General features: G+C 43.1%; 1 protein-coding gene across 2 annotated transcripts in view; it reads right to left on the bottom strand.

The window, feature by feature from the left end:
- The window catches only part of RFFL (ring finger and FYVE like domain containing E3 ubiquitin protein ligase), a 692,085-nt gene extending 680,678 nt beyond the window's left edge, over positions 1–11,407 (bottom strand). For both annotated transcript variants that reach the window (XM_044074048.1, XM_044074047.1), the window contains exon 1: positions 11,204–11,407. In XM_044074048.1, the coding sequence (XP_043929983.1) occupies positions 11,204–11,386 (183 nt within the window). In that variant the 5' untranslated portion in view covers positions 11,387–11,407. The remainder of the gene's footprint in view (positions 1–11,203) is intronic.
- Positions 11,408–11,843: the final 436 nt, after the last annotated feature.

The following is an 11,843-nucleotide window of genomic DNA, read 5'->3' on the forward strand; positions in this document are numbered from 1 at the left end:
TAAGATTTCTTTGGTTGGTACTCCTCTGATGAAGGCTGCTGAAGTGGCTGCTGCTCTGGTGGAATGAGGCCTAATGCCCTTAGGCACTGATTTGCCATGTTGAAAATAGCAGAAACGGATGCAATGGCCTATCCATTTAGAAATGGTCTGTTTTGAGATAGCCTTTCCTTGTGATCCTGCAGCATATGACACAAAGTTGCTCAGTCTTTCTGAAAGCTTTAGTTCTATCCAAGTAGAAGTGCAACTGCCTGTGTATGTCGAAAGAATGCAGAATTTTCTCACCCTTGTTCTGTGGATTTGTGTAAAAGGTAGGCAAGTGAACAGTTTGGTTGAGGGCCACATTGGACACCACCTTAGGCATAAATGTGGGGTTTGTCCTCAGAGAAACCCTGTCTGGATGAAAAATGATGAAAGGTTCCACAGCCATGAGTGCATGTAACTCCGAGACTCGCCTTGCAGAGATTATGGTTAGGAGCAGAGCTGTTTTCCAGGATAAGAATTTTATATCTGCTGTTGATGCTGGCTCAAAAGGAGGCAGTGTGAGTTTTTCCAAAACATAATTTAGGTCCCAGGCCAGAATTGGTGCTCTCCTTGGAGGCCTAATGTTTTTGGCCCCTCTGAGGTGATGCCTTATTAAAGGATGAGAAAAGATAGGTGGTTCTGTATTGTAATGTTCTGAAATGGCAGAGGCATGAATCTTAATTGATGAGAAAGAAAGGCCTTTGTTCAGCTTCTCAGTTAGGTATTGTAAAATCTGAGGAATATTTGGTACAGACGTGTCAATGCCTTGTTCCTGGTTCCAAGCGCAGAATCGCTTCCATTTTTCTGCATAAGATTTTCTGGTAATGGGCCTCCTGGCCTCCAAGATAACATCCATAACAGCTTTTGAAAGAGGAGTGTTCTGAATGGCTACATTATTCGCCATGCTGCCAGATTTAAGGTCCCGAGTTGGCTGTGCAGGATCCGATTGTTTTGTTGGGTCAGCAAGTGAGAAGTTTGAGGCAATATCCATGCTGGACCTTGAGATAAGCTCTTTAGGATTGGGTACTGGCGTGGCCAGTCTGGTGCAATCAGAATAATTTTTGGCTTCTCTTGTCTGACCTTTAGGAGTACTCTGGGAAGGAGAGGCAGTGGGGGAAAAGCATATACTGTTAGATTTTTCCAGCTGAATGAAAGGGCGTCCTCTTTCCATGCTTGCTTGTGATAAATCCTTGTGCAAAATCTCTGCAATTGACAGTTGTGAGGGGAGGCAAATAGATCTATGTCTGGGCATCCCCATTTCCTTATTATCATGCTGAAGACTTGTGGATCCAGTTTCCATTCGTGGGGATCCATGAGGTTTCTGCTTAGTTCGTCTGCCAGAGCATTTGTTTTTCCTGGCAGGAATGTGCTTGCAGGTGAACGTGAAAAGCCAATGCTGTGTCCCATTAGGTCATTGCTTGTCTGCAGAGGGGGTAGGAATATGTACCTCCCTGCTTGTTTATGTACCACATGACCATAGTGTTGTCTGTCTTCATCAGTAACTGTCCTGGATGAAGCAGGTCCTTGAAAGCTGTCAGGGCATTTTGAACAGCTAGCATCTCTTTTTGATTGATGTGAAGATGCATCTGGTTTGCAGGCTATGTGCCCAGAATACATTTTCCTGCCATATGGGCCCCCCAGGCATAATCTGATGCACCGTTGTCAGTGTCTGTCTGGCTGTGGGTAAACTGCATGGCAGACCCTTGTTTTGGTGACAGACTTCTGCCCACCATCGAAACTCCTGTTGTAGGCAGGGAATGAGTGCAATTACTGTCTCCAGGCTGTGGCAATGCTGTGTCCAAACACTTTTCAGATACCACTGTAGTTTCCTCATATGCAGTCTGGCATATGGAATTAGTAGAATGCAGGATGCCATGAACCCCAAGGCCTGCAGGATTTTCCTTGCAGATAAGTGGGGTTTTGTTGCCAATTTCTTGAAGTAAGTAGTCAGTTGTTTTTGCTTGTCTGGCGTGAGATAAGCCATCTGGGCAGTTGTATTTAAGCTTGCACCCAGGAATATTATCTCTTGCGAGGGCATTAGTTTTGACTTCTTTTCATTTACTGTGTACCCTAGACCAATTAGTAATCTTTTTACAAACACCAGATGCTTTAGAAGAGTGTCTTTGTTCTCTGCTTGAATTAGGCAGTTGTCCAAGTAGGGATATATTTGAATTCCTTTTTGTCTGCAAAACGCAATTACTGGTGCCAGGCATTTTGTGAAGACCCTGGGTGCAGTAGATAAGCCAAAGGGCAGTGCAGAGAATTGGTAATGCATTGAGCCAGCTATGAATATGAGGTATCTTCTGCAAGATTGTCTGATTGGGACATGCAGGTATGCCTCTTTTAGGTCCAAAGTTACAAGCCAAGCCCTCTTGCCCAGCATAGGTAGTAGCTGCTGTAGAGTCAACATCTTGAATTTTGGAACTTCCAGAAATGTATTAAGTATAGACAGGTCCAGAATTGGTCTCCAGGTTTTGTCCTTCCTGGGTACTAGGAAAAGTCTGGAGTAAAATCCTTGCCCCTGCTCTTGTTGTGGTACTTGCTGAATGGCCCCTTATGTCCATGAGGGCTGTAATTTGTTTTTGTGCCTCTGCCCACTGATTGTGTGTCAGGTCTGGCATGCCCTTTGATCTTGGTAGGGTGTGAAAATGGAACCTGTAGCCTTGGGACACTATGTTCAGGACCCATTTGTCTTGGGTAACCATTTGCTAATTTGATGAAAAAGGTGCTAGTTTCCCCCCTAAGGGGGCTGTCAAAAGAAAACTGCTTGGAACTGGTAAAGGAAAGTCATTGGGACTGTTTCCTGTAAGGTTGTCATTTGTCTTCTCCACTTTTGGAGGTAAGAGCACCCCATTGTTTAGGCCTGTATGAGCCTTGGGGCTGAGATCTGCCTCTGGGATACCTGTATCTGCCTCTTTGAGGTCTGTCTGAGACTGGAAAGGACCAATTTTTAGAATGCCAGTTCCTGCTAAACCTGGGTGGCTGTACCTGTAAGAAATCCTTGACTGTCTGCATGGATTTTGCTTTATCCTCCATTTTTTTCAACACCTCTTCTGCTTTAGTACCAAACAAAGTATCATGCTGTAATGGTGCATCTAATAATTTTGCTTTAACATGATCAGGCAGATTCTGTTCCTTTAACCAAGCATGCCTTCTAATAACAGAACTTGTAACAGCGGCCCTGCAAGAGGCCTCCAGTGAATCATAGCCACATTGCAAAGTATGCTTTCCCACTTGTTCAATTGCATGCAATAAATCCTGCAATTCCTTGTTCTCTGAACATTCAGTATTTGTCAACATTTTCTGTTTAAGTAGTGACATTAAATATTGCTGATATTTAAGCATATGAAATTGACAATTTAAAGCCCTTACAGCCAGGGTGGCAGAAGTGTAAACTTTTTTTTCCCCCCATCTGTCTAGAGCCCTAGAATCCCCATCAGAGGAGACAGGGTTTTTTTCTGCAGTGGAAGCTTTAACCCCCTTGGGACCCTGAGAAATAGTTTCTGGGTCAGTAGGGGGGGTTTTATATAGGAATTTATGAGAATCCGGGACCCTGTAGTATCGGTCTGGCTTAGCAGGGGGTAAAGAGTCAGGGGACAGACCGGACTCTGAAAATACATCATCTACAATGTCTAGAATAGGTGGAATAGCAAGGGATCTGTGCTGAGGAAGAAGCAGAAAGTCTCTGAGCCTTTTCTTAGATTCAGAATAATCTTGGCTCTCCCAGTGGAAATGCTCCCTCATAGTATGCAGTGTTTCCCCAAAGGAATAGTCCTCAGGAGGAGAGGCTGAAGGAATGGATTCTTCAGCATCAGAATCCTCATAGGGAAGCATGGAGTAATCCTGTTCAGAAGAGGAATCAGAGGAAATAGATACCTGATCAGAAGAATCATAGTCTATCTCTTGCCTAGGCCTCTTAGCAGGATGGGAATGGGAGCCCCTGATCAAAGAAATCAGGTCTTCGGCCATTTTGAGCATCTGTTTTTTAGGCATGGAAGTCTGAGTAGGAGAATGCTGTACTTGTTTCTTTGTCTTTAGAGCTGCTTTAGTCTTTGAAGCTGAAGATGGCTTAATATATATAGTTGTGTAGGTCTGAAGACACCCTCAGAAGCCGATGCCTGCTCAGCGGCTCTGGACCCATCTGAGGGAGTAATTTCCAAGTGTCCAATAACTTGAGTTTCTAGAGGCCCAGTCGACTCCACGTGGGAGTCAGTAGCAGGCGCCAGGGGCTACAAAAGCACCTCACTGAGAACCAGCGAACCGGCGACTGGCCTAGTAGAGGCTTTGTCATCAGTTTTGGACCTCGGATGCCTATCCTTGTCCTTGTGTTTTTTGTAAACTCCAGTTGTCGGCTGTTCCGATGGCATTATATAATTAAATCTTCGGCCAAAGTAATGAAATGCAAAATCGAACCGATGCTTAATAGTGCGTTGGTTAAATCTAGCACAAAACCGACAGCTAGCAACATTGTGATCAGGGCCTAGGCAAGGAATAGAGTAAGAGTGAAAATCCTTATGAGGTATTTGCTTCCCAGAAGAAATACAATTCTGACATCGGTCTGGAGCAAAAAAAAATTTTCCCCAATGGGGTACTTAGCTTTAATGAAGACTTCGGTTCTGAAATTCGGATTTGAAAATCTCAGGAGTCGGCCAACCGGCACTTGCGAACTGCTTTTGCTTCGGGCACCGCACGGCAAGAAAGACTGAAGAAAATGGCGTCAGCTGCATCTTTTATACCCCTGGCACACTGACATCAAGGAAGAGGCGACAGCAACCGACGCCGGACCTAGACTTTGGAATTCTGGCCGACTGAGGGTAGCCTGCCAGCAGGATAACCCAAGAGTAATGACTGCAACAGTGAAACACGATGAACATCTAAAGGTCTGTGGCTGACAGAGTTTGCTGATGACTGTAAACTGGGAGTGGTCATATAATCTTCAAATAATCTCAACATCCTACAACAGGGTCTTACACAAACAAAGGACTGGTGCCAATGTCACGGCCTTAAACTCAATGCAAAAAAATGTATTATCATCCCTTTCGCTAAGAGCGATATTCCTAACTACCACATCAACAGCAACACCCTAAGTACGCACTCAGTGGTGAGAGACCTGGGCTCACAGGTTGACAGCAACCTTACCTTTGATGACCATGTCTCCACAGTGGTAAGAAGGGCAGTGTACACTGCTCATGGGCATTGCCTCCAGAAAAAAGAAGTTATAACCTCGCTGTACTCTTCCCTCAGCAGGCCAATAATTGAATACAATGCCCCTTTTGGTATGTACCTTTCCAAACACCTGAAGCAACTGGAGAGACCAGAAAGGCTCCTCACAAGGAAAATCCAAGATCTTCAGCATCTGTCCTATCCGGATCATCTGAAATCTCTGTCAGTTTATTCTGTTTCATACAGACTACTGAGAGGTGATCTCTGTCTTGCATACAGGCAATCTCTGACCTTCCTTTATTAGAAATGCTGCACATTTGCAAGTCAAATGGTACACACGTTACTTGCTCTACAGACCTTAACCTGGTATGTGACATTAATAGAACATGCTGGAGGGACAGATTTGTCTCCCAGAGGTTACCACACTTTTGGAACAGATTCCCACTTCATGTCAACCACAGCACCTCACTGGTCCTCTTCAAATACAGTCTGGACGATTAGATGGGTAACCATAAATTCACCTCAGGGGTTCCACCTGTGTACATACTGGACGGGGGCAATAGATGCTGATCATGAAAATAAGGGTAAAATTTGGCTAGGCTTGTAAGGGCCCTAGGACCATTAGCTTACTAACTTCCTATGATCCTATAATAGCAGCAAATTGTATAAATGCAAACATGATAACTGTTGGAGTATGGTTAAAAAGAGTAAAATAGAATGTATAAAATAAATAAAATGTTACCAATATGAATACAGTAATCTGTCAGTTAACCAGAACTCAAGCAACCAGGGAAAAAAATTTAAGAAATACAGTACAATTTTCATGTGTTGCACTTTCTGAACCCCCCCCCCCCCCCGCAGAAACATACAGTACAGCTTGGTACCTACCATAAATGTAGGTGTTCGAGTGTTCACACTGCTGCAGTCATTACACTTGCTTATCCTGCCATCAGGCTGTCCCGCAGTCGGCCAGAGTTCCAAAGTCTTGGTCCGGCATCAGTTGCTGTCGCTTCTTCCATGACGTCAGTGTGCCAGGGGGTATATATAAGATGCATCCAATGCCATTTTCTTCAGTTTTTCTTGCCCCAGATGTCAGGTGCCCCCAAGTCGGTAATCAATACATATTGCTAATAAAAAATATACATATGAAATAAAAACAATACCTTCAGTTACAAGCCAATACACCACAAAGGTTGTATAGGATAAAAAGGTATAGATAAGTCCAGCTAGTTCAGAGGGGATAGAGGGAGGGTAACCTGGACTGCAGAAGTGTGAACACTCGAACATCTACATTTATGGTAGGTACAAAACTGTACTAGGTTCGTGTTACACTGCTGCAGTCATTACATTTGGGTAGAATCCCAAAGCTAAGGTTGGGTGGCTGGTCTATAAAGAGTTAGGATTGGCTATGATGCCCTGCAGAACTGCAGTGGCAAATCCTACTCTGGATTTAGAGTAAAGAGGCAGGTGGTAATGCTTGGTAAAGGTGTGCACTGAACTCCAAGTTGCATCCTCCAAAATTTCCTTGGTAGGTACTCCTCTGAGAAAGGCTGTTGAAGTGGCTGTTGTCCTGGTGGAATGTGGCCTAATGTTATTTGGGACTGATTTTCCATGCTGTGTGTAGCAGTAATAAATACAGTGTCCTATCCATTTGGATATAGTCTGCTTTGAGATAGTCTTGCCCTGTGATCCTGCAGCATATAACAGTTGCTCAGTTTTCCTGAAAGCTTTTGTTTTGTCCAAGTAGAAGCATAGCTGCCTGTGTATGTCCAAAGAATGCAGAAGTTTCTCCCCTTTATTCTGGGGGTTTGGATAAAAAGTTGGCAAATGGATGGTTTGGTTAAGAGCCACACTAGATACCACCTTTGGTATAAAGGTAGGGTTTATCGTTAAAGGAACCCTGTCCTGATGAAAAAATTATAAAATGTTCCACTGCCATTAATGCCTGTAAGTCTGAGACTCTTCATGCTGAAGTTACTGCCAGGAGCAGAGCTGTTTTCTATGATAAAAAATATTAGTTCGGCTGTATTGACTGGCTCAAAAGGTGGCAGGGTTAGTTTTTCCAAAATAAAATTGAGGTCCCAAGTTGGTGTTGGTCCTCTCCGAGACGGTCTTATGTTTTTAGCCCCTCTGAGGTACTGCTTTAGCAAGGGATGAGAGAATAAAGGAGGATCCATGTTGTAATGTGCTGAAATGGCAGAGGTGTGGATCTTAATTGATGAGAAGGATAGGCCTCTGTCCAGCATCTCAGTTAAGTATTGTAAAATCTGAGGAATGTTTGGAACAAGAGGGTCAAGGCTTTGAGCCTGGTTCCAGGCGCAGAATCTCTTCCATTTTTCTGAGTAAGCTTTCCTGGTGCTAGGCCTCATGGCCTCCAAAATGACATCCATAACAGCTTTAGAGAGAGGTGTTGACTGTTTGACTAATGAATCTGCCATGCGGCCAGGTTTAGGGTTTTGAGCTGACCGTGCAGGATCTGATTGTTTTGTTGAGTCAGAAGGTGTGGAATTTGAGGCAAAATCCATGGTAGGCCTTGAGCTATGTTCCTTAAGATAGGGTGCCAGTGCTGGTGTGGCCAGTCTGGAGCAATCAGGATCATCTGTGTTTTTTCTTGTCTGGCTTTTAGGAGTACCTTTAAAAGGAGAGGCAGTGGCGGGAAGGCATAAACTTTTAGGTTTTTCCAGCTGAACAAAAGAGCATCCACTTTCCATGCTTGTTTGTGATAAGTCCTTGTGCAGAATTTTTGTAGTTGGCAATTCAGTGGGGAGGCAAAAAGATCTATGTCTAGGCATCCCCATTTTTGCGTTACCATACTGAAGATTTGTGGACTCAATTTCCATTCATGAGGGTCCATGATATTTCTGCTTAGATCGTCTGCCAGAGTATTTTTCTTTCCTGGCAGGAATTGTGCCTGCAGGTGAACTTGATAAGTTAGAGCTCTGTTCCACAAGGTCATGGCTTGCCTGCATAGGGGATAAGAATGAGTGCCCCCTTGCTTGTTTATGTACCACATTACTGTGGTGTTGTCTGTCTTTAATAATAATTGTCTTGGATGCAGAAGGTCCTTGAAAGCTGTTAGGGCATTTTGAACAGCCAACATCTCTTTTTGATTGATGTGAAGATGCATTTGGTCTGTGGTCCACTTGCCCTGAATGCATTTTCCTGCCATGTGTGCTCCCCAGGCGTAATCCGAAGCATCTGTTGTTAGAGTCTGCCTGGCTGTGGGTAGGGTAAAAGGCTGACCCTCGTTTAGGTGACATGCCTGTGCCCACCATCGAAACTCCTGTTGTAGGCAGGGAATCATTGGTATTACTGCTTCTAAACTGCGAGAGTGTTGAGTCCAAACACTTTTTAGGTACCATTGTAATTTCCTCATATGCAGTCTGGCATATGGTATTAGTAGTATGCAGGATGCCATGAATCCCAGGGCCTGCAGAATTTGTCTTGCAGGGAGATGGGACTTTTTTGCCAGTAACTGAAAATATTGAGTTAGTTGAACTTGTTTGTCTGGCGTGAGGTAAGCCATCTGGGCCATTGTATTTAAGCTGGCACCCAGGAATATAATCTGTTGTGAGAGCACTAGTTTTGACTTCTTTTCATTTACTGTGTACCCTAGAGAAATTAGCAACCTTTTTACAAACGCCAGATGCTGTAGAAGAATGTCCTTTGTCTCTGCTTGAATGAGGCAGTTGTGCAGGTATGGATATATTCGAATTCCTTTTTGTCTGCAAAATGCAATTACTGGTGCCAGGCACTTTGTGAAGACCCTGGGCACAGTAGATAAGCCAAAGGGCAGTGCAGATAATTGGTAGTGCACTGTACCAGCTTTGAATCGGAGGTATCTTCTGCAATTTTGTCTGATAGGGACATGCAGGTATGCCTCTTTGAGTTCCAGAGTAACAAGCCAAGCCTTCTTGCCCAGCATGGGTAGAAGCTGCTGTAATGTCAACATTTTGAATTTCAGAATATCCAGATAAGTATTTAGAATTGAAAGGTCTAGTATGGGCCTCCAGGCCTTGTCCTTTCTGGGGACCAGGAAGAGTCTTGAGTAAAATCCTTGTCCTTGTTCCTGTTGTGGTACTTTTTGAATAGCTCTTATGTCCATGAGGGCTGAAATTTGTTTTTGTGCCTCTGCCCATTGATTTTGTGGCAGGTCTGGCATTCCTTTTAGCCTTGGTAAAGTATGAAAGTGCACCCTGTAACCTTGAGACACAATATTCAGAACCCATTTGTCTTGGGTGACTGTTTGCCAGTTTTGAGAAAAAAGTGCTAGTTTTCCCCCTAAGGGGGCTTCCAAAAGGGAAGTGCTTGGCGTACGAAAGGGAAAGTCATTGTGACCATTTCCTGTAAGGTTGAGACTTGTCCTCACCTCCTTTTGGGGTTGAGGTGCCCCACTGTCGTTGTCTGTTTGAGCCTTGGGGTTGAGATCTGCCTCTTGGGCATCTGTATCTGCCTCTCTGTGGCCTGTCTGACACTGGAAAGGACCAATTCTTTGTTGGCCAATTTCTGCTAAATCGAGGTGGCTGTACCTGTAAGAAATTCTTGACTGTTTGCATAGATTTAGCCTTATCTTCCATTTTCTTTAACACCTTTTCTGCCTTAACACCTAACAAGGCATCATGCTGTAAAGGCGCATCCAATAATTTTGCCTTAACATGATCAGGTAAACTCTGTTCTTTTAACCAAGCATGTCTTCGAATCACAGAATCTGTAACTGCGGCTCTACAAGAGGCCTCTAAAGAATCAAAACCACATTGCAGAGTATGTTTTCCCACCTGTTCAACTGCATGCAATAAATCCTGCATTTCTTTACAATCAGGAGCTTCTGAGTTTGCAAGCATTTTCTGTTTTAACTGAGCCATTAAATATTGTTGGTACTTAAGCATGTGAAACTGCCAATTTAAAGCTCTTACTGCTAAAGTTGCAGAAGTGTATGCTTTCTTCCCCCATCTATCCAAATTATATACCCCTGGTGCACTGACGTCAGGGAAGAAGCAACAGCAACCGACACCGGACCAAGACTTTGGAACTCTGACCGACTGCGGGACCGCCTGACAGCAGGATAACCAAGTGTAATGACTGCAGCAGTGTAACACGATGAACATCTTATGTTTTTAGAGTTTTAAAAAGGAAGAATAAATTCCATCTCTCCTCAACCTGAGAACATGTCAAATCAAACAGATAGTACAGGATACAGTATTTGTCAGGCCTATTTTAATAGTAACTCTCAAGCAACCAGAAACTACAGTTATCCTGCATCTATCAACCCCCATGGGTGCCGGTTAACTGAGAGTTTACTGTACGTGTAAATAGATTTGTATATCTACATATTTGAACATTTGCAAATATTTGTAAACATTTAAATATGTTGTACATATGAGGATTTTTTGTATGTAAAGGATCCCTACTATATTTCATAGGTGCCATGCCATCTTTTACATCCACCTGAGCTACTAACACGTCAAGTAGTTTGAGCCTCAGTTTAACGTCACATCCGAAGGATGAAACAGTCAGAAGTGAGCAATCCTCTTGTGCTCCATTGCGGTGTCAGCGATCAATACACAAGGTGTGGGAAATACCGCAACCTTCTGTACCAAGGGTGAGTGTGCTACCAGTTACCCCACTAACACTGTTCTGACATATGAACACTGATGACAAACAATACAAAATAGATATTGACAAACTGCCAAAAAAGGTGCAGACGCACTCAATAATACACTAAGTCAAATGAACACAGGTAAAAAGACTATTTAATAAAGAATTAGAGACAAAAAATTAGGAGCTAATGACAAGTGAATAAGAGAGGATGAAAAAGCCAGTAGCTAAGTGAATGATCTGAGAGGAACCTTAACATAAAAAAGGAACTAGAAAGAAGAGGTAGTCACTGTGTTGCTGTTACTTCAATTTTGCTTTACATTCCACTTACCTAGTAGCATTCTCAGTAGACAATGGATTTCACTGTTCTGCATTTAGACATTAAAGTGCCATTTTTACTCACCAGTCTGACTGTTTTACTTGCCTTTCTAGAAATACTGTCAAATATCCTGTTACATGCTTTACAAGTGTGCTCTACAGCTGATGGGTGGGGGTTGAATCCAGCATTGACATATGCTTCTGTCCACTGGCCTCTGTTTTGAGTCCTCTCAGGTTCATCTGCAGTCCGACTATCCAAGCAAAACCAGTTACAACAGTCTGTCCACATGCTGTGTCCGTCTACATGGAAAAACAAAGTGCATGTTAAAAATCATCAACATATATAATGTGAGCAAAATAAACTGTTCACATGTACAGCATCATTAACTGTAAAACACTGTTACTGATTTCAATAGTATAGCATCACAGCAAAAATAAATATTCAATGTGTTGTATTATATATGGAGTGGCACTATTTAACTTACAAGCTGGGTTAATGGACTATATGGATCACCTTTCAGAAACTCTGCAATGCATGTTCAATACAGTGGTTAGTCCTCTCCAGAAAGATCCCAAACTGCACATCTGAATGTGCACTCTCACCCCTTAACCCCTTTATTACAGACCGCTTTGCAGAGGTCTACACTTTTTTTTTTTTACTTTTGTTTCCTTCTACAAAAACTTGTAGCCAAAGAGGTATAAGATAATCTAATATTTTAAGAAAGAGCTCCTGAGACATGCAGGTA

This window comes from Protopterus annectens, chromosome 6.part0 (genome assembly GCF_019279795.1).
Source record: "Protopterus annectens isolate FY-2018-M chromosome 6.part0, PAN1.0, whole genome shotgun sequence".
In the NCBI taxonomy this organism is placed as follows: domain Eukaryota; kingdom Metazoa; phylum Chordata; order Ceratodontiformes; family Protopteridae; genus Protopterus; species Protopterus annectens.